Source organism: Oncorhynchus kisutch, linkage group LG7 (genome assembly GCF_002021735.2).
Source record: "Oncorhynchus kisutch isolate 150728-3 linkage group LG7, Okis_V2, whole genome shotgun sequence".
Taxonomy (NCBI): Eukaryota; Metazoa; Chordata; class Actinopteri; order Salmoniformes; family Salmonidae; genus Oncorhynchus; species Oncorhynchus kisutch.
In genome coordinates this window covers 17290245-17317799 of record NC_034180.2, presented here as the reverse complement: position 1 = coordinate 17317799, position 27555 = coordinate 17290245, and the positions used below count along the sequence as shown (strand labels likewise).

General features: G+C 43.5%; 1 protein-coding gene across 2 annotated transcripts in view; it reads right to left on the bottom strand.

Moving 5' to 3' along the window:
• Positions 1–2384: 2384 nt before the first annotated feature.
• Positions 2385–27555, bottom strand: part of LOC109894239 (FERM domain-containing protein 6) — an 86157-nt gene continuing 60986 nt past the window's right edge. The window contains exons 4-14 of one of the 2 annotated variants that reach the window (XM_020487557.2): positions 25584–25663; positions 25013–25089; positions 23157–23343; positions 21695–21850; positions 21554–21619; positions 21367–21435; positions 12451–12625; positions 11837–12148; positions 11459–11596; positions 10616–10707; positions 2385–8746 (exon numbers count right to left, since the gene is read on the bottom strand). In XM_020487557.2, the coding sequence (XP_020343146.1) occupies positions 8450–8746; positions 10616–10707; positions 11459–11596; positions 11837–12148; positions 12451–12625; positions 21367–21435; positions 21554–21619; positions 21695–21850; positions 23157–23343; positions 25013–25089; positions 25584–25663 (1649 nt within the window). In that variant the 3' untranslated portion in view covers positions 2385–8449. Of the gene's footprint in view, positions 8747–10615; positions 10708–11458; positions 11597–11836; positions 12149–12450; positions 12626–21366; positions 21436–21553; positions 21851–23156; positions 23344–25012; positions 25090–25583; positions 25664–27555 lie in introns of both variants that reach the window. The other variant, XM_031828558.1, reaches the window with a different exon arrangement.

The window sequence follows — 27555 nt, the reverse complement described above, 5'->3', positions numbered from 1 at the left end:
CACAGATATGGCTACTACAATTATACATTGGTATAGTGAGGGTAGGCTAGTGTTTGTGACAGAGGAGGGAGAGGGGAGAAGAGGAGCAGAAACAGTTCCTCCTTCCCAGATATACTACAGGCTTCTGTTTTATTTTCATAATTATTAGGATACTACAATTATAAATTGGTATGGGGTGGTAGGCTAGTGTTTATGGCAGAGGAGTGAGAGGGGAGACAAGCAGCAGAAACAGACATTCCTGATACATAAAAAACTCAAATAAGAAGAAGCTTTGACAGGAAAAAATGCTATCCGAATTCTAAGAGATAATAAGAGGATGTATGATTGAATGGGTCTCCCGATGAAGAGTGTGAGTGTGTGGGCAACAGGCCATGGGGTGGGGTTGGTTTGGTTGGCATCAGGGCGGGGGTAAAGAGGGTTGGGGGATTTCAAATCTGCTTCGTGACCATCTGGCTCCAGCAGCAGCTGTTGTCCAGGGCAGGGGAGAACGGTCCTGCCCTGATGCCCCATGGGATTAATGAGAGGTCAGTCAGCACGGTTGGACTGGAGACACTACTGTAACCTAAACACACAGACACGCACACACACGCACACACACACACACACACACACACGTCTCTAATGATCTGCCAGCAGCCTTTGTGCATAATTTCGGAATCATCCTGCTTCGCGTAATAATATAAAAATAATATGCATGTTTAGTAAGAATTACATATTATTTGGTGAGACAAAAGACTGAGAAAAGAAGAGAGCGAGAAAGTAATCGAGACATGGGGAGAGAGAGCGAAAGAGAGAGAGAAAAGGAAAGAGGCTGATAAAAATTGATTTCCCCGTCTGTGTTGCCGTGGCGACAGTGGTGGATGGTGGATGACTGATTTCCTGTACAGCTGTGTAGCTGGGGGGGAAAGGGGGGAGCGAAGGATGAGGAGGGGTGAAGAGAGAGAGAGGGACACTATTGACGTCATAGGCTGGGGGAGGAGTTTAGATGTCCATGTTTCCTGTAGATTTGAAACCACATCTGATCTCTCTACTCCTCTGTGTTTTTACATGGAAAGATTGGATTCTTGAATTGACAGTTATTACAATTCACTACAGAATTTGTAGGGTACAATAGTAAATATACAAACGATTGGGAGATGAGGTTGAAGATGATGTTGAATGGAAGGTTATGATGTTCCAACCATCATACTGAGAAAGGTAGAGAGAGAGGGAGAGAGAGAGAGGAGGGGTGTCCCTATTGTGTACAATGTTATTAATGTTCTCTTTAACCTATCCACCCACACACAGCATCTCTCTCCACGAGAAACACTCATCCAAAGCACAACACAACTCTCCATCCCACTCAAGTACTGTAGTGTAGAGCAAAACTCAACAATTGGGAACACTTACTCATATACTCTTACGCACAAAGCGTACTATACACAGTTCCCTCATATACACATGCTTATAGCTTTAGGAAACCACTGTAACTTTTTGTCACACTCAAGTAAATAGTATACTGTACAGAAAAGCCAATCACTCTCGTACACTCCCATATGTATACACTATTCCCTCTTATACATAGGCTATACTAAAGTCATATAAGTAACAACTATTACTTATATCCTTGGAGCCAGAGCACATAGGGAGGGGCTAGAGAGAGACAGGCATGTCACATCTATGTGCAATATGTGTGTGTGTGTGTGATGATGATGATGTTGCCTCATGATTCCTCATCTCTATTCGACCCTTCTGCAGACCGCACGGCTCTGGCTTGGTGTTGTAGGAACACAGCCAACATAGTCACCTGGTGGCTAACTAGAGTATGACGAGGTAGAAAAACTGCAGTGGTAAGATGTTCTCCGTGGGCAGCAGAGGGCAGCATGTCTTCATGGATACAGCATCTTGGCTTTCCCCAGTGTTCTCAGAATGTCGATCAGAGAGCAGATGACTCAGTTTGAATCCTTTAAAATTCCCCACTTAAAGTAATTCATGATCTAAACATTATTTGGACAGGTGACTGACTCTACTACAGAGCTTTGCTTTGATAAACCAACTTTTAGATCCGTGAATACTTCACGGAAGGGTTAAAGTATTCACTCGTCTAACAGTTGGTTTACATTCGAGTCACTTGGCAGACACTCTTATCCAGAGCAACTTACAGTCATTGTACTCAACCAAGTTAATTAAGTAGGGGAAAACAACCAGAAATCATAGTCACTGCAAGTAGATCCATCTTTGAAATAGCCGCTATCGGAATTGGTTTCAGGAAGAAACTAAGTACAATGTTTTAAAGTATTCGAACAGGGCCAGTGTGTTTGACTGTCTGATGTTTTTATTGCTCTGTCTGTTATATAATAATGGCTTCCACAAGATTGACCAAACATCAGAGAGGACAGGACAGCTCGATTTTGGCAAATAAATGTACCTTTTTATTGAATATTGTTATGGGTATTATTACCAAGGCGGCACGCCCCAGACTTCATATTAACAAAACATTTTCACTACTACAGGGTTTGACCCCAAAAAATGTTTTTCCTGAAGGGAGATCCTTTCACAGAAAGGACTATGGATACTTAGTGCAGACATACAGACACTTACTCGGTGTCAGTATGGCCGTGTATATACAGTGCATATCATAAGCATTCACCCCCACCACCCCCTTGGATTTTTTTTCACATTTTGTTGAGTTAACAAAGTGGGATTGAACTGGATATAATTGTGATTTGTTGGTACATTCTTATCACTACCCCACACACACAATTATGTGTAAGGTCTCTCAGTCGAGTAGTGTATTTCAAGCACAGATTCAAACACAAAGACAAGGGGGCTTTTCCAATGACTCACAAAGAATGACACAGATTGGTAGATGAGTAAAAAGTAGACACAGAATATCCCTTTGAGCATGGTAAAGTTATTAATTAAGCTTTAGATGGTGAACCAATACACCCAAGACACAGGTGTCCTTCCTAACGGAGTTGCCAGCAGAGGAAGGAAACAGCTCAGGGATTTCACCATGAGGCCATTTAAAAAAAAGTAACAACGTTTAAAGGCTGTGATGGGAGAAAACTGAAGCTAGATCAACAACATTGCAGTAACTCCACAATACTACCCTAAATGACAGAGTGAAAAGGCTCTAAACAATTCATACTGCAACAAATGTGCCAAAGGACTTTTTGTCCTGAATAAGTTTTATGTTTGGGACAAATTCAACGCTACACATCGCCAAGTACTATGCTCCATATTTTCAAGCATGGTGGTGGCTGCATCATGTTATGGGTATTCTTGTCATTGGCAAGGATTAGGGAGTTTTTCCAGGATAAAAATAAACAGAATGGAGTTAGCCACAGGCAAAATCCTAGAGAGGAACCTGGTTCAGTCTTCTTTCCACCAGACACTGAGAGACAAATTCATCTTTCAGCAGGAAAATAACCTAAAACACAAGGCCAAATCTACACTGCAGTTACTTACCAAGATGTTCCTGAGTGGCCTAGTTACAGTTTTGACTTAAACCCACTTGAAAAGCTAATGGCAAGACTTGAAAATGGCTGTCTCGCAATGATCAACAACCAACTTGACAGAGCTTGAAGAAGTTTGAAAGAATAATGTGAAAATATTGCACAATCCAGGTGTGCAAAGGTCTAAGAGACTTACCCAAAAAGTCTCACAGCTGCAATCGCTGCCAAAGGTGTTTCTAACATGTATTGACTCAGGGAAGTTACATATTTATCTAATCAAGACACAATGTCCATGACATAGACTGACCAGTTGAAAACTATGATCCCTTATTGATGTTGCCGGGTAAACCCACCTCAATCAGTGTAGATGAAGGGGAGGAGACAGGTTAAAGAACGATTTGAGACAATTGAGTCATGGATTGTGAACGTGTGCAATTCAGAGAGTGAATGGGCAAGACAAAAGAGCCTTTGAATGGGGTATGGTAGTAGGTGCCAGGCGAACTGGTTTGAGTGTGTCATCATGAACTGCAACGCTGATGAGTTTTTCACACAACAGTTTCCCATGTGTATCAAGAATGGTCCACCACCCAAAGGACATCCAGCCAACTTGACAGCACTACGGGAAGCATTGGAGTCAACATGGGCCAACATCCCTGTGGAACGCTTTTGACACCTTGTAGAGTCCATGCCCAACAAATTGAGGCTGTTCTGAAGGGGAAAAAACAGGGTGAAACTCAATATTAGGAAGGTGCTCTGTTTTGTACACTCAGCGTATATGTGTGTCCTATTTTCCGTTAATTCAAATGTACATGAGTATTTTGTGTAGATCATTGACAACAATAAATGTTGAAGAAATCTATGGGGGCTGAATACTTATGATATGCACTGTAGCCTAAGTCACCAGAGTAGAGAGTTTATCCGAATGCAAAAGTTTTCAGGTTGTGGTTCTGTTTTTATGGCTATGTACCTGGACACACACTGGGTTAATATATCACCAATAATCTACCAGAAAACGATTCATTTCAACATGTGAACAACCTTCTTTCTGTTTCTCAGATCCCCAATATTAATGAGTAGAAATAATAAGTAACATCTTGTTGGAAATAAACTGTTACAGCATTAATTTTTGCTTTGAAATCACACAACGATATCAAATTCATAAGTGTATTAATTATTACACATTTTTTTCCAACAATTGTTTCGTGCTGCCTTGGCCTGATCTGTGTTTCTAGGCCAAGATGCTTTGCTCTGTGGTTCTAGGCCAAGATGCCATGCTCAGTATTCTAGGCCAACGTGTCCAGCTGATGAGACCAGCTGTGAAGAGAAGTGAAGTGATGTCAGGTCTCTCCACTGTACCACAGCAGAGCTGCTTCTGAAACATTCTAAAGGTCCTAGAAGTGTTTTAGAGGGCTCTAGAATGTTCTAGAATAAAGATCTCTGGAGCAGCAATGGAAAAGCTCAGCTAGAATGTTGATCCACACTGACAAATGATTGCTTAACTGAGGCACACAGTAGTTTTGAATTCCAAGTACATAATGAAGTAGTAATTTGTTTTGTTCATTACTCTAGCGATATTAAACCATGTGAATGAGGTTTGGAATTCAACTGTACATGCCTACTGTACTATCACTACACATAAAATGAGGAGGTCACTGAAACGGTCTTCTCAATAAGGTTTACTGACTGGGGTAGAAATGCAAAAGTACTGAATGTAAAACAAATTTGGAAGACAAACGCTAGATTCAATTTACATTGAGTAGGTACGGTTCGGAGATTTAATAGTAAGAAATCTCTATGACGATAGCGAATAAAAGAGGCAAGAGAGGGCAGTCTTGTCTGTTTCCACACCTTAACGGAAAGTAATGTATAAGAAATCTAACTTTATATTTGTGAAGTGTTGGGTTTCACACCTTGCCTCTTGGCCAATTAAACGGATTGTTATCAATGTTCTTCAGCTACTGTACGTTGAAATCATGACTATACCTGGGTAAAAAGGGGCCCAATATATTGAAAATAAGTGAATTTGGTGTCACAGGGTTGTAACACTGTCCCATACACTCCTTGGACAGTTCATTAGGTACATCACAGCGTCTAGGGTTTACATCCAGTCAGCGGAGGTCCTGTGGGCGAAAACAGCTCGGTGACGACGGAGGTCAAAGGAGAATGGCAAGAATCGTGGAAGCTAACAGGCGGGCCACAAACAGATAAATAATGGCGCAGTACAACAACAGTGGTGTGCAGACCGGCACATCGGAATGCACAACTCGTCGATCCTTGTCACGGATGAGTTGGAACGGGCTGTCTGCAGCATAAATGTACCACCATCCGATCTGCAGCAACAGGCGTGATTCCATTGCGAGGACCAACATTCCTGTGGAATGTTTCCGACACCCAAAGTATTTGGGCTCTTCTGGAGGCAAAGGGGGGTCTGACCCGGTATTAGATGGGTGTACCTAATAAACTCTCCTGTGAGTGTACTTTGCTTATAATACTGACACACACCAACTGCACACAAAGAATACCTTTTCAACATATACAACGAATCTCACTGTTCTAAAACACTCCATACAAAAAATATTACACTTTCTACTTCCAATCAGCTAAAATTATAAAATGAAAGAAACAAATGTAACAAGTTCCAATTTAAAATAATTATCGAGACAAAACAAACAAAAGACAGTTTTAAGGACTAACAAAGACAGCCGAGTGAAAAAAATAATAAACTACCAACATATAGAAAGAACAAAGTGAAAATGTCAGTTTCATAGCTGGCCTAAAGCCAACCCAGCTCCATTGTGTGTGTGTGTGTGTGTAGATTACATCTAAGCTTTCCTCAGCTCTGTACACAGACAGACAGGTGAGGGCATGTAGAAACTCATCCTGCCCCAAGCATCAGACCTGGCACAGCCAATGATGTAGTCAGGAAGTCTTGAACCAGCCCATGACGTCATCTGGGCTACATTTCACATGACAGGAACCTAACTACCACAGATTTAAATAAGTGACACGTTTAACATAAAGCTAGGCTAGGGATGGTAGATGACATTAGGGTAATCCCCTTCATTGATTATTGGTTAATCTGCTAAAACTGTTTGAATAACGATGTTTAAACTCTGAAGTCAATGATTAAAGGTCCAATGCAGCCATTTTTATCTCAATATCAAATCATTTCTGGGTAACAGTTAAGTAGCTTACTGTTTTCAGTTAAAATGGTGAAAAATAAACAAAAATAGCTTCTTAGCGAAGAACAATAACTTTGCTAGGACTGTCTGTGAGTGTTCTGAGTGGGGAGGGGAAAACTAACTGTTTTTGGCAGAGGTTTGGTACTCTTTCTTATTGGTCTGTTAACTAATTTACCGCCTGGTGATGTCACCAGGCAGGCTAAAACTCTATCACACCAAAACAGGCTAAAATATCAGGCATTAATTTCAAACAGCTTAAACTAAAAGGGCATTTTTCACAGTATTTCATCAGTTATATCCTCATAGTGTGGCAATGTATAGAAAAACACAGAACAATCATGTTTTTTTGACTGCACTGGGCCTTTAAATACCAATGTACTGCTGACCAAGAATAAAGTTACAGATGAAGAGCTTAAAATTGACCTTATGACTTAAAACTGATCTCTGTGACTCATGTGGGAGTGTTGCGTTGCTTAGTGAGAAGCTGTGATTGATTGTCAAGGCATGGTTGTGGTTCAGGGCCTGCATAGGTGATGAAGGCACGTTGGGTGTGTTCATAATATCAGTCTAGTCACTATACTAGGACACAACTCTACGGGGGAACTGTTGACACATTGCACTTCCTTGTGAAGAGAGGAGCGGAGGCGTGTCACTTCTAATCTCTTGTGACAGACTAGCGCACGCTGGATTTGGTTCTGGGCTCCCAGATTATGTCACATCATACATACTTCATACTAGAGACAGAGGGATGGAAGGGAGACACGTGAGAACAAGGACATCATTAGCGTTCCTTGTTCTAAAATACTCTGAGACCAATCCAAATTCCCTCCTCTGGATCAACCTCTAGATTCTGAAACGATACAGAACCTGCGCATGGTGATGTCATATCCTGTCATGGATTATGGAGGCTGTATCATTTCATTGGTTGGTTGGTTGCACACTAAAATAATAATCATGTGGACATGAGGGCTTGGAGCCAAGTGGATTTTCTTTTCGTGCTTAGTGTAACTTGTCTTTGGTTCATAGCACATCTAGCTTGACTATCAATGAGAGTTCCCTTCTTTCTGTAGGGAAAGGAGAGTGGGATCTACTCTCCATGGTAGAATATTTTGATATCTTCGCTGTGTGTGTGTTTGTTTGTTTGCACTGCATTAGTAAAGTCGAAGTAGGCACACGCAAGTGTGTTAACATCAGAACGTTTGTTTTGTTTTCTGTGCGAATTAAGTATTATTTCTCTTCGCAAGCACAAGAATCAGATCCAGAAAACATCTGGAGAGAGTACATGCTTTGGAAACGCAGACAGTCAAGAGGTTGTTTGAATAAAAAAGTGATGGTGAGATATTTCGACATTCCCTTACTTTTCCTTTTACACTCCATTCCCAACCAGCATCGGTCCAATTAAAAGGCGCAGATAGGTTTTCTTGAAACCCAGCAAATGTCGATCCTTTTTTATTTATTGCCATTTTGGCAAAGAAAATACCTCAAAGGGCTTTCACTGTCAGTTATTTGTCTCTATAGTGTGTTACGTATGTCGTCTCAGGTGGTTACATGGTTATGTTGACTGGTGATGTCAGTCTGGTGGATGTAGGGCTTTTACAGTCCATCTGACTCTTCACAAGTCTGGTGCTGACAGGTTATGGCTGACAGGTTAGGGCAATAGAAAGACAACCAAGTATCACCTCTCCAAACCTCCAACCCTCTTCTCTCGTCCCATTCAGTTTCCCGAGGCACCTCCAAATCTGAGATGTGGAGGCAGGGGAGCAGGGGTCTTGAGGTCACCCTTTCTGCCTCATCCATTCCTCCTCATCCCCGTCTCCCCCTGTTCGGCCATCACACCACGAACTCTGGGACCTCTTCGCTGGTCAGGTCCAGGGAAAAGTACTTGCTGGTCCTCTTGATGGGGAAGCAGTCAAGCTGGTCACCGCGGATACCAGCGCACTGCTCGGCCAGGTTGCCCTGGTAACCGCTGCTGTCGCTCAGCTCCTGGGCGCAGCCGAAGGTGTAGCTGTGGGCGGTGTCCTGGCATAGCTCCGCCCAATGGAGACAGCCCTTCTGGTAGAGACGCACGTCATCAAGGGATTGGCTGTGGCGGTCAGTTGACGTCTGAGGCTTCCTGCACATGGAGGTCTGGGGAATGGAACAGAAGCAGAACGATCAGTAAAAACTGCTGTTCTGTTCTGCTGTACCTTTTCCTTTATTATTTCTAGCAATGATTCTGCAGAGAGCAGGTACAGTTGAAGTCAGAAGTTTACATACACCTTAGCCAAATACATTTAAACTCAGCTTTCCACAATTCCTGACATTTAATCGGAGTCAAAATTCCCTGTCTTAGGTCAGTTAGGATCACCACTTTATTTTAACAATGTGAAAAGTCAGAATAATAGTAGAGAAAATTATTTATTTCAGCTTTCATTTCTTTCATCACATTTCCAATGGGTCAGAAGTTTACATACACTGGATTAGTATTTGGTAGCATTGCCATTAAATTGTTTAACTTGGGTCAAACATTTCGGGGAGCCTTCCACAAGCTTCCCACAATAAGTTGGTTGAATTTTGGCCCATTCTTCCTGACAGAGCTGGTGCAACTGAGTCAGGTTTGTAGGCCTCCTTGCTCGCACACGCCTTTTCAGTTCTGCCCACTAATTTGCTATAGGATTGAGGTCAGGGCTTTGTGATGGCCACTCCAATAACTTGACTTTGTTGTCCTTAAGCCATTTTGCCACAATTTGGAAGTATGCTTGGGGTCATTGTCCATTTGTAAGACCCATTTGTGACCAATCTGAGTGATGTCTTGAGATGTTGCTTCAATATAGCCACAATTTTCCATCCTCATTATGCCATCTATTTTGCAAAGTGCACCAGTCCCTCCTATAGCAAAGCACCTCCACAACATGATACTGCCACTCCCGTGCATGACGGTTGGGATGGTGTTCATCGGCTTGCAAGCCTCCCCCTTTTCCCTCCAAACATAATGGTCATTATGGCCAAACAGTTCTATTTTTGTTTCATCCGACCAGAGGACATTCCTCCCAAAAGTATGATCTTTGTCCCCATGTGCAGTTGCAAACCGTAGTCTGTTTTTATTATGGCGGTTTTGGAGCAGTGGCTTCTTCTTTGCTGAGCAGCCTTTCCGGTTATGTCAATATAGGACTCGTTTTTACTGTGAATACAGATACTTTTGTACCTGTTTCGTCCAGCATCTTCACAAGCTGTTGTTCTGGGATTGATTTGCACTTTACTTTACACCAAAGTATGTTAATCTCTAGGAGACAGAACGGGTCTCCTTCCTGAGCGGAATGACAGCTGCGTGGTCCCATGGTTTTTATACTTATATACAATTTTTCGTACAGGCGTTTGGAAATTGCTCCCAAGGATGAACCAGACTTGTGGAGGTCTACAATTTCTTTTCTGAGGTCTTGGCTGATTTCTTTTGATTTCCCCATGATGTCAAGCAAAGAGGCACTGAGTTTGAAGGTAGGCCTTGGAATACATCTACAAGTACACCTCCAATTGACTCAAATTATGTCAATTAGCCTATCAGAAGCTTCTAAAGCCATGACATCGTTTTCTGGAATTTTCCAAGCTGTTTAAAGGCACAGTCAGTTTAGTTTAGTTTATGTAAACTTCTGACCCACTAGAATTGTGATACAGTGAATTAATTACAAGTGAAATAACCTGTCTGTAAACAATTGTTGGAAAAATGACTTGTGTCATTCACAAAGTAGATGTACTAACCGACTTGTCAAAACTATAGTTTGTTTAACAAGACATTTGTGGAGTGGTTGAAAAACAAGTTTTAATGACGCCAACCTAAGTCTATGTAAACTTCTGACTTCAACTGTATGTTTTATGAAGGTTTTACTTGATGAATCAATGATCATGATTGTTTTATCCACTTTAGTTGAATGCACACATTGTAAGTTGTTCTGGATAAGAGTATCTGCTAAATAACTAAAACGTAAGTGCCAAACAGGAAATGCTGTCACTGTCACTGACCTGAGGGAGAGACACAATGCTCTGGCCTCTCATCTTGACCACGGTCTCAGAGGAACTGGAGGTGGATGAGCCAACGTCCTTCACTATGAGCCCTACGGTACAGACAGAGAGGATGACATTTATTACTACTACTTCTTACTACTATTTCTTACTACTACTTTTTCTTACTACTACTACTACTTCTTACTACCTCTACTTACCACTACAACTACTTCTTACTACTACTTCTTCTTACCACTACTTCTTACTACTACTTCTTACTACTACTTTTTCTTACTACTACTACTACTTCTTACTACTACTTTTTCTTACTACTACTACTACTTCTTACTACCTCTACTTACCACTACAACTACTTCTTACTACTACTTCTTCTTACTACTACTACTACTACTTCTTACTACCTCTACTTACCACTACAACTACTTCTTACTACTACTTCTTCTTACTACTACTACTACTACTTCTTACTACTACTTCTTACTACTACTTTTTCTTACTACTACTACTATTTCTTACTACTACTTTTTCTTACTACTACTACTACTACTTCTTACTACCTCTACTTACCACTACAACTACTTCTTACTACTACTTCTTCTTACTACTACTACTACTACTACTACTACTACTACTTCTTACTACTACCTACCACTACTACTTACTACTACTACTACTTCTTACTACTACTACTACTACTTACCACTACTTCTTACTACCACTACTTCTTACTACCACTACTACTTCTTACTACCAGCCAAATTACAAATCAACCAGTCTCAACGCACTGAGATAGGAGGCTAAGACAGGCGGAATGAATACAGTGAGGAAGTGATTGTATACCTGAGTATCCATTGGTCTGGTCAGGGGTCATGGTCAGCATGTCCTCAGTGATGTGGATGCACAGGTCCTGGTTCAACTCTAGGGCCAGCTCATGGAGCTCCTCATAGTCTTTAGGGTCATCCACTAACATCTCAATCTCTGGAGAGACAGACAGACAGACACTACTATTATTCTCTGGAGGGACAGACACCTAGAGGGTCAGTGATGACCACTAGTTGAGCAGGCGAGCAGGCATGACCAACAGAAGAACAATGCCATGCCACATTGAAAAAGAGCAGAATATACTTTTCTAAGGGGGGAGGTAGATTCAGTCTTGCTCTCAGTGTGTGTCTGCATGTGTGTGTGTTCCATGTGTAATTATGAAATAGTTTGCCTTACCATCATCGTCCAACATGCGCTCCTTTCCCCCACTCTCCACCCCTGAGGTGTGTGAGCTCCCATGGCTAATCGTTGAGGAGCTGCAAGTCCGTAGGGCTCGATGTGGGGTCCCTCCGGGCGCCCGGAAACTGTCTGTCTCGATGCCCGAGGTGTGTGAGCTACCGTGGCTGGCGGTAGAGTGGCGAGACAGGTGTTTGAGGTGAGACACAGTGCTGCCGGCACTGCTACCGCTGGCCCGGGAACGCTTGTCCAGCCCGTCCATATCCAGCTCCAACGCATCGCTGATGTATGACTCACGGTACTGCTTCTTCTCTGGAGAGGAGGGATAGACACACACAGAGGGTTAGATACAGCAGTACCAAAGCTGTTGCTGGTCAGAGAGGCCCACACATAACACATACACCATTACAATTGGCAAAGTTGAGGTAAGCTGAAAAACACAGAGAAGCAGAGAGACAGGATATAAGAGCCAGTCTGATCTAGTATGGAAGCATGGCCATGTAGGTAGCCAGAATGCTCCAGTATGAAGGATGGCCAGGTAGGTAGGTACTAGGTACAGGTTATGCCCAGGTATGACAAGGCAGGTGAGTACCAGGTGTGTCCAGGTAGTTTACCTTCGTTTTCCTCCAGCCTGCGGACCTGTTTGAGGACAGGCTGCAGGTTCATGTAGAGGCGATGGCTGTTACTGAGCAGCTGCAGGAGGTGGCGGGAACGCAGGGGACAACCGGTGTAGTAGATCAGCTTACGGGCCGACGGAAGACCATCAGGCAGGATCTCAAACTTCTTCCCCTGAAAGAAAGAAAGAAAGAAAGAAAGAAAGACAGACAGACAGACAGACAGAAGACAGACAGACAGACAGACAGACAGACAGACAGACAGACAGACAGACAGACAGACAGACAGACAGACAGACAGACAGACAGACAGACAGACAGACAGACAGACAGACAGACAGACAGACAGACAGACAGACAGACAGACAGACAGACAGACAGACAGACAGACAGACAGACAGACAGACAGACAGACAGACAGACAGACAGACAGACAGACAGACAGACAGACAGACAGACAGACAGACAGACAGACAGACAGACAGACAGACAGACAGACAGACAGACAGACAGACAGACAGACAGACGACAGACAGACAGACAGACAGACAGACAGACAGACAGACAGACAGACAGACAGACAGACAGGACAGACAGACAGACAGACGACGACAGACAGACAGACAGACAGACAGACAGACAGACAGACAGACAGACAGACAGACAGACAGACAGACAGACAGACAGACAGACAGACAGACAGACAGACAGACAGACAGACAGACAGACAGACAGACAGACAGACAGACAGACAGACAGACAGACAGACAGACAGACAGACAGACAGACAGACAGACAGACAGACAGACAGACAGACAGACAGACAGACAGACAGACAGACAGACAGACAGACAGACAGACAGACAGACAGACAGACAGACAGACAGACAGACAGGACAGACAGACAGACAGACAGACAGACAGACAGACAGACAGACAGACAGACAGACAGACAGACAGACAGACAGACAGACAGACAGACAGACAGACAGACAGACAGACAGACAGACAGACAGACAGACAGACAGACAGACAGACAGACAGACAGACAGACAGACAGACAGACAGACAGACAGACAGACAGACAGACAGACAGACAGACAGACAGACAGACAGACAGACAGACAGACAGACAGACAGACAGACAGACAGACAGACAGACAGACAGACAGACAGACAGACAGACAGACAGGACAGACAGACAGACAGACAGACAGACAGACAGACAGACAGACAGACAGACAGACAGACAGACAGACAGACAGACAGACAGACAGACATTATAGGATATCTTCATGCTATATGTCATCCAGATGACGTTCATCCAGATGTTTTAACTCTGCAACAGATTGATTGCTTTATTTATTGAAATCATTGATTGATTGATGTTTAACTTTATGATTATAGAATATTTTGAGCCTGAGAAACAACCCTGTCTGATTCCAGTGTGAGTGTTGCATCTTTGTTCATTTTCATAGTCTTTGTTCATTTTCTGAATATTTGTTAATTTGCAGAGGGGATGCATGAGAAGATTCAGACACTTTGCTAGAGTGCCAGATACATAGCCCACACGCAAACCACACAATAGGAGGGAGAGCAATGAGAGAATGGTCTCTTCTTGAAAACTACTTCTGTTGTACTTCTTTACAACCAAAACACACTCTGGAGAAGTATTTATAATATAGATAGGAGCGTAGTCTACTGATTGAGGGACACAAACAAAACTGCATTAACATTTCAACATTTTCTTATTTTATAACCAGAGAGCAAATTCCAAAGGCTATGTCTCAATGGCACCGTATTCCCGAAATAGTGCACTACAACATAGAGCCCTATTGGCCATGGTCAAAAGTAGTGCACTATATAGGGGACTAGGGTGCTATTTTGTCAAAACCAAAGAGTCAGAGCTTTGAGAAACCCTGACTAAAACAGTGGCCAAATAATTTCTCTAAGGACCTTGGCAGAAGTTTAACACAATAACAGCAGTCTGTAGTGTCAGCAACAGGTGTATTTTCTATACCACCATATAAAATATTTCTGCTGGGGTTTGTACTTTGAAAATACAAGAGGTGGTTTGAAGCAGTGTACGAATGCACAAGAGTTGCAGAATTTTTCAATCTAGAATTGAATTTCCATCTACACTGAGTGTACAAAACATTAGGAACACCTGCTATTTTCATGACATAGACTGACCAGGTGAACCCAGGTGAAAGCTACAATATGATCCCTTTTTGATGTCACCTATTAAATCTACTTTATTCAATGTAGATGAAGGGGAGAAGGCAGGTTAAATAAGTATTTTTACTTATGAGACAATTGAGACATGGATTGTGTATGTGTGCCATTCAGAGAGTGAATGGGCAAGACACATGTTTTACGTGCCTTTGAACGAGGTATGGTAGTAGGCGCCAGGCACACCGCTTTGAGTGTGTCAAGAACTGCCACGCTGCTGGGTTTCTCATGCTCAACAGTTTCCCGTGTGTATCAACAATGGTCCTTCCCCCAAATGACATCCAGCCAACAGCAGGCCAGTGGTCGAAAATGGGTCATTGATGAAAGAGGATAAAGGAGGCTGACACAATTTGGGCAGCGCAACAAACGGGCTACAGTTAGTCAACTGACAGTCCAGTACAACATTGGTGCCCAAAGACCAATAAAAGATTGCACAACTCATCGTACCTTGACACGAATGGGGTATGGCAGTCGATAACCTTACAGAGTTTCACTTCTTTCAGCAAAAAAATAAGAAACTGCGGTTGCAGTGGGCTAAGGAACGAAGACACTGGAGAATTGGACAAACATTGCCTGGTCTGATGAATCCTGGTTCCTGCTGTTTCACTCTGATAGGACGACTAGGGTATGGAGAAAACCACGAGTACATCCATCCATCATGCCTCATCTCAACATTGCAGGCTAGTGGTGATGGTGTGGTGTGTGTTTTCCTTCCATACATTGCGTCTCTTGATAAAAGCGGAGTAACGTTTGCCACAGGATATCTGAACATCATTGACAATCATGGCAGTGTACCTATCTGCAAATTGAGTTTTTCAGCAGGATAATGTCGCATGCCACAAGGCTAGGATTGTCCAGGGATGGTTCCACGGACATGACAGTGAATTCAGCTTACTGCAGTGGCCTGCCCAGCCACCAGATCTCAATCTGATTGAGCATCTGTGGGATGAGACGGAACGACCTATTTGGAGTAGAGATCCACTACCAGCCAACTTGTCACAACTGTGGGAAGCATTGGAGTCAACATAGGCCAGCATCCCTGTTGAACGCTTTTGACACCTTGTAGAGTCCATGCCCTGACGAATTGAGGCTGTCCTGAGGGCAACAGGTGGCGCAACTCAGTATTAGGAAGGTGTTCATAATGTTTTGTACACTCAGTGTATGGCGGTCTAGCTACCCATAGAGAGAAAAGGAAAAGCACAGTGGTTGCATAACCATGCATGGAAAAGCTAAATTAGGACCTTCTGGATAGTAAACGGATGATGACGATCCCACATGAATACACTCTGGGGCTGTACAGTCGAAGCTGGTATTTTGTGAAGTGCACCAGTCCCTCCTGCAGCAAAGTACACTCACAACATGATGCTGCCACCTCCGTGCTTCACGGTTGGGATGGTGTTCTTCGGCTTGCAAGCCTCCCCCTTTTTCCAACAAACATAACGATGGTCATTATGGCTAAACAGTTCTATTTTTGTTTCATCAGACCAGAGGACATTTCTCCAGAAAGTACGATCTTTGTCCCCATGTGCAGTTGCAAACCGTAGTCTGGCTTTTTTATGGCGGTGTTGGAGCAGTGTCTTCTTCCTCGCTGAGCGGCCTTTCAGGTTATGTCAATATAGGACTAGTTTTACTGTGGATATAGATACTTTTGTACCTGTTCCCCCCAGCATCTTCACAGGGTCCTTTGCTGTTGTTCTGGGATTGATTCACACTTTTTGCACCAAAGTATGTTCATCTGTAGAAGACAGAACACGTCTCCTTCCTGAGCGGTATGACGGCTACGTGGTCCCATGGTGTTTATACTTGCGTACTATTGTTTGTACAGATGAACGGGGTACCTTCAGGCGTTTGGAAATTGCTCCCAAGGCTGAACCAGACTTGTGGAGTTCAATACTTTTTTTTCTGAGATCTTGACTGATTTCTTTTCATTTTCCCAAGATGTCAAGCAAAGAGGCACTGAGTTTGAAGGTAGGCCTTGAAATACACACACAGGTACACCTCCAATTTACTCACATTATGTCAATTAGCCTATCAGAAGCTTCTACAGCCATGACATCATTTTCTGGAATTTTCCAAGCTGTTTAACGGCACAGTCAACTTTGTGTATGCAACCTTCTGACCCACTGGAATTGTGATACAGTGAATTATAAGTGTCTTTAAACAATTGTTGGAAAAATGACTGTCATTCACAAAGTAGATGTCCTGACTTGCCAAAACTGTAAACTTCCGACTTCAACTGTAGGTAGTTGGATGGGCTATTTACAGATGGGCTATGTACAGCTGCAGCGATCGGTAAGCTGCTCAGATAGCTGATGCATAAAGTTAGTGAGGGAGATATAGGTCTCCAAATTCAGCGATTTTTGCCATTTGTTCCAGTAATTGGCAGCAGAGAACTGTAAGGAAAGGCAGCCAAAGGAGGTGTTGGCTTTTGGGATTACCAGTGCGATATACCTGCTGGAGCACGTTGTTATCGTGACCAGTGAGCTGAGATAAGGCAGAGCTTTACCTAGCATAGACTTCTAGATGACCTGGAGCCAGTGGGTCTGGCGACGAATATGTAGCAACGGCCAGCCAACGAGAGCATACAGGTCGCAGTGGTGGGTAGTATATGGGGCTTTGGTGACAAAACGGATAGCACTGCGATAGACTGCATCCAGTTTGCTGAGTAGAGTGTTGGAGGCTATTTTGTAAATGACATCGCCGAAATCGAGGATCGGTAGGATGGTCAGTTTTACGAGGGTATGTTTGGCAGCGTGAGTGAAGGAGGCTTTGTTGCGAAATAGGAAGCCGATTCTAGATTTAAATTTGGATTGGAGATGCTTAATATGAGTCTGCAAGGAGAGTTTACATTCTAGCCAGACACGTAGGTGTTTGTAGTTGTCCACATATTCTAAGTCAGAACCGTCCAGAATAGTGATGCTAGTCGGGCAGGTGCCGGCAGCGATCGGTTGAAGAGCATGCATTTCGTTTTACTAGCGTTTAAGAGCAATTGGAGGCCACGGAAGGAGTGTTGTATGGCATTGAAGCTTGTTTGTAGGTTTGTCAACACAGTGTCCAAAGAAGGGCCAGATGTATACAGAATGGTGTCGTCTGCTTAGTGGTGGATCAAGGAATCACCCGCAGCAAGAGTGACATCATTGATATATACAGAGAAAAGAGTCGGCCCGAGAATTGAACCCTGTGGTACCCCCATTGATCTATCATTCCAACCACCTCATTTGAGATAAATAACTATAACAGTTCCCTGGTCCAAACCAAAGCCACACAAAGAGTGGAGCAGTGTCAGATATCAGTTTATTAAAAGGTTAGCCTGGCACTCCTTAAGTGTCTCTCTCTCATGCTGTCCATCTGCACGATCAAGACCATTTGACCTCTCAAGAGTCTGACAGTTGTCGGAAGAAATGTCTTCCTCTCCCCTTTCTGGACCTCCCAGACTGAGCCCACACACAGTGGAGCAGGACATACCCTGCTAATGACTGTAGGGCCATACTCCCGAGGCTCTGCCCTAGCCTGAGCCTGTCCCGTCCTATTCTACTTGGACACCTTGTCCATCCAACCCTGGGATCTCCAGAGACCAGACCTGGGGCCAGGCCCAGAAACCTCCTCTCTGTCCATCAGATTCATACCCCCAACATTAGTGGATGTCCAGGAGGAGCCAAACTCCCCCCTGCCAATGGAACAAGCCCTGGCCCCCCTTAACCATCAAAACTCAGACCCTGCCAATAAAACAAAGCTTATCCACCCACTAACCATGACAACATCTGGAGGTATTTATTGACACGTCCCTCCACCCTTCCCTCCCTCCGCTCCCGCCCACTGCTGCGCTGGGCCGGCTGACGTGCTCAGGGTGGAGCAGCAGTGGAGTGAGAGAGAGAGTCTGTTATTCAGAAGAAGGGTGTGACTGACGGTCCCCGCTGTAAGAGGCCCCTCTAGTCCCTATACAAACCACATCCACCACTACTCCATGCTTTCGTAAGTATTACTATATGAATAGAAAGGCTATACAGGGACATAGACAGAACAAAACAGGGTCTCTTATCGTAAGTGGCAAAACATTCCGGTGGCATTGATGACTGTACCACTAGATGAAATGATAGGGTATAATTCATAATTACACATAGCTATACTAGAGGAACCAATTCACTGAGACATCCTGACATTTACGGTGTGATAGTTGTAAGAAGGGGGCTGTTACATTTTGGACACACCGCATCAACGAACAGTTCAAATATTATTATAATAACTTGGTGGGTGCGTATATTTGTCCTATTTCACACATGTACAAGTGTGTATTGGGAATGTGTTTTTTTGCATATTCCAACTCCCCCTGAGACACCCTCAGTGGCTGCGATCAAGGCCAGGGTCTGCCATTATCAACGGCGATCCTGGAGCAATTAGGGTTAGGTGCCTTGCTCAATTGCACTTTAACAAACTTTTCACCTTGTCAGCTGGGGGATTCAAACTAGCAACCTTTCGATAACAGGCCCTACGCTCTAACCGCTACGCTACTTGTCGCCACGGTAAAAGCCGCGGCTTGGTGGCTGTTTGCGCCGATTCAACATGTAGAATAGCTGAAACATGTTGGCCAATATTCTGATCAGAGGCACTCAGTTGCACTCGGCTAGTTCCTCATTGTGGTGTGTGTTCTGCTTAAGACTGAAAAATGGAGACATGGTAAGCTGCTCTCTCTGATAACAGAGACCCTATGGTAAGAAGACTAACTAGCTTTCGTCAAGGAAAAATACACACACATAAATCTGGTCTGTTAACTTCTTTGGGATAGGGGGCAGCATTTTCACTTTTGGATGAAAAGCATGCCCAGGGTAAACTGCCTCCTACTCTGTCCCAGATGCTAATATATGCAGTATATTATTAGTACTGGATAGAAAACACTCTAGTTTCTAAAACGGTTCGAATGATGTCTGTGAGTATAACAGAACTCATATGGCAGGCAAAAACCGGAGAATAAATCCAAACAGGAAGCGGGAAATCTGAGGTTTGTAGTTTTTGAACTCAGCCCCTATTGAATACACAGTAGGATATGGATCATTTTGCACTTCCTAAGGCTTCCACTAGATGTCAACTGTCTTTAGAAACTTGTTTCAGGCTTCTACTATAAAGGAGGGGGGAATGAGGGCTCTTTGAGTCAGTGGTCTGGCAGCAGCCTTAACCTCAGTCATGCGCATTTCACATGAGAGGTAGCTCTCGTTCCATTGCTTTTCTACAGACAATGGAATTCTCCGGTTGGAATATTATTGAACATTTATGATAAAACCTTCTACAACCTGTAATATAACTGTTTGAACTTTTCGTCCGACGTTCGGTTGGACCTGAACGCGTGTTTGGATTTGTTTACCAAACGCCCTAACAAAAGAAGCTATTTGGATATAAATGATGGACTTTATCGAACAAATCAAACATTTATTGTCAAACTGGGATTCCTGTGAGTGCATTCTGATGAAGATCATTAAAGGTAAGTGAATATTTATAATGCTATTTCTGACTAATGTTGACTGCGCAACTTGGCGGATATTTCTTTTGGCTGTTTTGGGCTCTGAGCGCCGTACTCAGATTAGGCTTTTTCCGTAAAGTTAAAAAAAAATCTGACACAGCGGTTGCCTTAAGGAGAGGTTTATCTATATTTCCATGTATAACACATGTATTTTCATCAACATTTATAATGGGTATGTAAATTGATGTGGCTCTCTGCAAAATCACTGCATGTTTTGGAACTACTGAACATAACACACCAATGTAAAATTAGATTTTTGGATATAAATATGAACTTTACCGAACAAAACATACATGTATTGTGTAACATGAATCCTATGAGTGTCATCTGATGAAGATCATTAAAGGTTAGTGATTCGTTTTATCTCTATTTGTGCTTTTTGTGTCTCCTCTCTTTGGCTGGAAAAATGGCTGGGTTTTTCTTAACGAGAATTTTATCTTTAAAATGGTGCCTAATATTTGAGAAATTTGATTCATGAGATTTCTGTTGATTTGTATTTGGCGCCCTGCAATTTCATTGGCTGTTGGCGAGGGATTCCCCGTTCCCAGACAGGTTAAGAATTAAACAGAGAAAAGAGAGAAGACTAAACGAGACAGAAAAAGGAATTGAGATAATGCTACTGATTTTGTGTGTGTGTGTTTCCTGGCCAAGGGGAGTTTTCCTAAAGCCCTGATTAGTTCCAGGGGGCCATGGTAGCATGCCGAATGGCACCCTATACCCTTTGTAGTGCACTACTTTTGTCCAGGGCCCATAGGGGACGCATTCCTAGCTGTAGCTGTAGCAGGGGTAAGAAGACCCAACTGTAATACGGACAAGAGGAAATCTGCGTCACTATTTCCACAATTGTAGTCTGCGTAAGAGCTGAACTAACCACTGCCATAAGCCAGAACTGGCTCCAAGCTCCAAAGACGTCACCACCTCTGGAATCACGAGTGAAAAAACAACAGATCTTCCAGAGAGAGGGATTCCCCTGAGCCTTCTAAGTGCCAAATGACATCCAACGTCTGACATTTCTGAACAAGGGACACAGGGAATGAGAAGATGTTCTACTCATAGAAAAATTGTTAAAACACTATATATCAGTGTTGTAGGACTTGAACTCGAATCTGACTCAAGTCACAATTTTCATGACTCATATATTCAATATGTATTATCTCTATGGCTCTACTCACCACAAATACCAGTTTGCCCACGTTGCTCCAGGGAAAATCATACAAGAGCTGTCTCACTGTCCCCATGTTCTAAAAGAAACCCAGAAACATACAGTACGTGATATTATAATCACCATCTAAACCATATACATGAACTGTGTTATCCAAGACACAAGCCATCACAACCACTTCATTCTTACTCTCGTACCTGGAATATTTGGATTCCACGCAGGGTCAGTCCTAAGGTAAGAGAAGCCTCCACTTCCTTTTTGTCCTGTGGAAGAGATAGTAGTTTACTGGTAAGTTTATCGCGTGTGTGTGTGTGTGTGTGTCCAGGTTGACTGCTGACCTTATAGAGTCTGTAGTAGTGGACTGTGACATCATCCAGAAGGGAACACTCCTTGATGTATTTGAGATAAGCCTCGGAGGCGGTGAGGGCAAACTGGTCTTTGTGCATGTTGGGGATGTGTCTCAGGATGTAGTCCCGGCCTCGCTTGGCTATCACCTGGAAGAGAGCGACAGAGACAGAGGCTGAAAATAAATTCTCTCTTAAAAGCATCTCGGTGGAGTGTGATTACTGGCTAATGGCTCTAATTTCAGCTCAATGACAAAAGACAGGAAGGAAGGCTTGCCAGTGGGGTTAATGGAGGTAGATGAAGCCCCCCGCCCAGGGGAGGAAAGATGTCTCACATACTGAGATGACGTCCGAAAAGGCATCATCCAGCTGGGCACGAAAGGCATCGTCCACCCTATTCCCTATATAGTGCACCACTTTTGACCCAAGCCCTATCGTCAAAATTTGTGCACTATATAGAGAATGGGGTGCAATTAGGGAGGGGCCCCCAATCCCACTGGAATCTAGAAAGCGGTCAGTGTCAGGTCTGGATTTGGGGTGCTTCTCCTGAACCAGTCACTCACTCAGAACCAGTTAGAGAACATCCTAAGAGGAGGTATTTATGTACCATTCGTGATCGTACAACTATTTCCGTCCCTGTGGCTTCAAAATGGAGATTGGATGGCAACAGGCTAATCACAGGACGTGGTTGGTAAACAGAGGGGTGGACCACCATTGTGTCTGGGAGGGGGGTCAAGTCGAGTAGGGGAGTAGCCGGATCGCATTCAGATCCTTTCTCAAAAGAGTAAATCGTGCTGCGTGCCACTTCCAGGGACCAACATAAAACTAGTGTTCTAGATCCAGCTATCCCAGCATGCTCCAATGAGGGAGCGTGTCAAAGTGTTGGAGCACAGTGATTAATAAAACAGGCTACAGACCTACATTTGGGCTGTGTGTTAGACTACACTCAGTTTGTCCTAATTCGCACCCTACTCCTTCCTCTTGGCCCTAACCCTTCCATGTTTGCAGATCTGTAGCAATATGTTGGATACTTCACCACTACTCTGATTATACCTATCTAGCCAAGGGGCAGGGGAAGGGGGGGAGAGTGAATTGGGACGGTCTGAATACTGCCTGGGAAACCACGTGGTACCAGTTAGGTTAGAACAGTGGTATTCAAACTTTTTCAGCGGGGGCCCCATTGTTTCCAGTATAATTTATTGTGACCCCACCGCACCCCAAATCTAATGACACAACCTTAAATTCGGCACATTTTGATTTTTACATCAACAAAAAAACTTAAATTCTTTACATTTTCATCTCATCAAAATAAAAAGAAACCAATAAACACATTTGATCAATAAAATTGAATTGTTCTAATTATCTTTCATTTTATTTTGGCGACAACACTGCAGTTCCCTCAGGGTCGCGACCCCGACTACGAATACCACTGGGTTAAAAGGTTAGATCTACTCACCCATGGGGGGAAGTACGCCTCAGGTTCAAAGTACTTCCCAAAGTGCTTGTTGCGTTTGAAGTTGCCCATATCGGCTTGGAGGGCGAAGGCTGCCAGCAGAAAGTAAGCCTCCTCTCTCTGGATACACTGAGACAGCAACACCTGCTTCCTCAGGTGCCAGTAGTAGTAGTACCTGGCCGAGCGGTCACTATGGGGGAGAGAGGAGAATAACCTTTAGACACATATGGCTATGTAGTAGTAGATCTACATAACTAACGTAGTAGTAGTACCAGGTGCCAGTAGTAGTACCTAGTAAACCTGGGACGATAAACCCGAAAATTATCGACACCGACTATACCGATCACTTATTGCACGCATTTTGCTAATATACTAGAGAAAGGTAAAGTTTGAAACAAGGTAAATGAGCTAATATGGATGAAGGGACAATTGATGGCTACAACCATCTAACTAGTAGTAGTAGTAGTTTAAAGGATCATAAAATAAAATAAAAAAGTAAAGCTGTGGCGCACATTCATGTTATAAACTTATGTTCTATTTATTGTTATTGCATCAACTCAGGCAATTTATTGCAATGTGGATTTTCATCCATATTGCCCAGCTCTAGTACCTAGCAGAGGCTCTAGTACCTAGCAGAGGTTGTAGTACCTAGCAGAGGTTGTAGTACCTAGCAGAAGCTCTAGTAGCTAGCAGAGGCTCTAGTACCTAGCAGAGGTTGTAGTACCTAGCAGAAGCTCTAGTAGCTAGCAGAGGCTCTAGCACCTAGCAGAGGCTCTAGTACCTAGCGGAGGTTGTAGTACCTAGCAGAAGCTCTAGTACCTAGCAGAGGCTCTAGTACCTAGCAGAGGTTGTAGTACCTAGCAGAAGCTCTAGTAGCTAGCAGAGGCTCTAGCACCTAGCAGAGGCTCTAGTACCTAGCAGAGGTTGTAGTACCTAGCAGAAGCTCTAGTACCTAGCAGAGGCTCTAGTACCTAGCAGAGGTTGTAGTACCTAGCAGAAGCTCTAGTAGCTAGCAGAGGCTCTAGCACCTAGCAGAGGCTCTAGTACCTAGCAGAGGTTGTAGTACCTAGCAGAAGCTCTAGTACCTAGCAGAGGCTCTAGTACCTAGCAGAGGTTGTAGTACCTAGCAGAAGCTCTAGTACCTAGCAGAGGCTCTAGTACCTAGCAGAGGTTGTAGTACCTAGCAGAAGCTCTAGTACCTAGCAGAGGCTCTAGTACCTAGCAGAGGTTGTAGTACCCAGCAGAAGCTCTAGTACCTAGCAGAGGCTCTAGTACCTAGCAGAGGTTGTAGTACCTAGCAGAAGCTCTAGTAGCTAGCAGAGGCTCTAGTACCTAGCAGAGGTTGTAGTACCTAGCAGAAGCTCTAGTACCTAGCAGAGGCTCTAGCACCTAGCAGAGCAGTCACTAAAGGGGAGGAGAGAGAATATTATGTTACTGATCTTTATACTGTATTAAAGTAGTAGTAATACCTGGCGGAACAGTCACTGTGGTGTGCAACATAATGGACATGATATAGTATTACTATTTATATACTACAATAGTGGAGGTACTCGGTGCCAGTAGTACCTGGCTGAATGGTCAATGATAACAACCTTTAGAGACACAGCCCAGCATACTAGGGCTGGGATTCAATCCGTAGAGAGCTGTTTAAATGAGATGGCATTCACGGTGAACGCTGCAGATGCCGGCTCAATCGGAAATGACCTTTAAATGACAAGCCCTGCTACAACAGTCTTGGATTGAATCCCGGCCTAGGTCTTCACTCTATTCGTGCTATAGTCTCAGCATCTATCAGAATCAAATAGTCAATTTCTTCTATTGCTAATAGTCATTTCTAGGATCTCTGTGGGATTACTTGCCTTATTAATCTCCCATTCTCAACGTAATACTGAGCCCTGAAGTGGATAATCATGGGAGGCCCAAACTGGTCGATGCCCTGAAAACATCAAGATACCTTTGTTATTTTCGAGCAAATCAAACCATCAAGACAGTGTATTCATTCTATCAATATAATATCAAAACTACCATCCTGACAGTGAAATCAAAAGCAGTTGCTGACATCAAATGTAATTGTACTATGTCTGTTGCGTTAATCTTGGAAACCTTGAAACCCTGATGAAGACAGCTTAGCTGTCGACATGTTGGTTAAATCAATTATTGCATCGGAGTCCTTAGTGTGCGGCTTTTCCTTTTCTTTTCTAAAGGGCTAATCTACAAGCCATATTCCACGTCTCTAGAGAGATATTACTGTTGTCTTGTACTGTAGACCAGTGGTTTACAACCTTTTTGGTTACTGTACCACAAACTGATTTTTGCTCTGCCCGGAGTACCCCTGAAGTGTGCATTCTCAAGTACCCCCTGTGGATAGGCCAAGTATCCCCAGGGGTCCAAGTATCCCTGGTTGGGAACCACTGCTGTAGATTGACTCACCTTGCTGGCCTCTCTCTTCCACTCCTTGGGACAGTACTTGGACAGCTTCTGGCCCAGCTCCATGTAGATATGCTCATTGTCTGGAAGGGGAAACAAACAAACCAGAGTTACATACAGAAAGCAGCTGTGTTAGAGAGCATTAAATATGCGATGCATTGTGCGTAAATTGCGACTGACTAATCTATAAAAAATAATGAGTAGTGAGTATGATGCAAGGTCATTTGTAGATCAGTCTGTTGGCAGTCGACTGTAACGTCTAACAATGGGTGCGTTGCTCTGCCCAGGTGTTGCTGACCCATGCCAGATCTTACAACACCTGGATAGATATTATACGTATCGGCAAACCACATGTGGATCAAGCCCATGGACGCGTTCGACATTTAATGATCTACAAATCACTTGGCATCATGAATAACTACTCAATATTATTTGTAGATTAGTCAGTCACAATCGACCCATAATACATCACGGTTTTGATGTTTTCGATCATGGCCCAAGATTAGTCTAAGTTGCTTTTGATGACACAGAGAAGGGTTAGATGGAGATATCACAGGGATAGATAAATAAGATTTACTTTATATATACAGTGGGGCAAAAAAGTATTTAGTCAGCCACCAATTGTGCAAGTTCTCCCACTTAAAAAGATGAGAGAGGCCTGTAAATTTCATCATAGGTACACTTCAACTATGACAGACAAAATGAGAGAAAAAATATCCAGAAAATCACATTGTAGGATTTTCTATGAATTTATTTGCAAATTAGGGTGTAAAATAAGTATTTGGTCACCTACAAACAAGCAAGATTTCTGGCTCTCACAGACCTGTAACTTCTTCTTTAAGAGGCTCCTCTGTCCTCCACTCTTTACCTGTATTAATGGCACCTGTTTGAACTTGTTATCAGTATAAAAGACACCTGTCCACAACCTCAAACAGTCACACTCCAAACTCCACTATGGCCAAGACCAAAGAGCTGTCAAAGGACACCAGAAACAAAATTGTAGGCCTGCACCAGGCTGGGAAGACTGAATCTGCAATAGGTAAGCAGCTTGGTTTGAAGAAATCAACTGTGGGAGCAATTATTAGGAAATGGAAGACATACCACTGATAGACCACTGACAATCTCCCTCGATCTGGGGCTCCACGCAAGATCTCACCCCGCGGGGTCAAAATGATCACAAGAACGGTGAGCAAAAATCCCAGAACCACACGGGGGGACCTAGTGAATGACCTGCTGAGAGCTGGGACCAAAGTAACAAAGCCTACCATCAGTAACACACTATGCGGCCAGGGACTCAAATCCTGCAGTGCCAGATGTGTCCCCCTACTTAAGCCAGTACATGTCCAGGCCCGTCTGAAGTTGGCTAGAAAGCATTTGGATGATCCAGAAGAAGATTGGGAGAATGTCATATGGTCAGATGAAACCAAAATATAACTTTTTGGTAAAAACTCAACTCGTCGTGTTTGGAGAACAAAGAATGCTGAGTTGCATCCAAAGAACACCATACCTACTGTGAAGCATGGGGGTGGAAACATCATGCTTTGGGGCTGTTTTTCTGCAAAGGGACCAGGACGACTGATCCATGTAAAGGAAAGAATGAATGGGGCCATGTATTTTGAGTGAAAACCTCCTATCAGCAAGGGCATTGAAGATGAAACGTGGCTGGGTCTTTCAGCATGACAATGATCCCAAACACACTGCTCGGGCAACAAAGGAGTGGCTTCGTAAGAAGCATTTCAAGGTCCTGGAATGGCCTAGCCAGTCTCCAGATCTCAACCCCATAGAAAATCTTTGGAGGGAGTTGAAAGTCTGTGTTGCCCAGCAACAGCCCCAAAACATCACTGCTCTAGAGGAGATCTGCATGGAAGAATGGGCCAAAATACCAGCAACAGTGTGTGAAAACCTTGTGAAGACTTACAGAAAACGTTTGACCTGTCATTGCCAACAACGGGTATATAACAAAGTCTTGAGATAA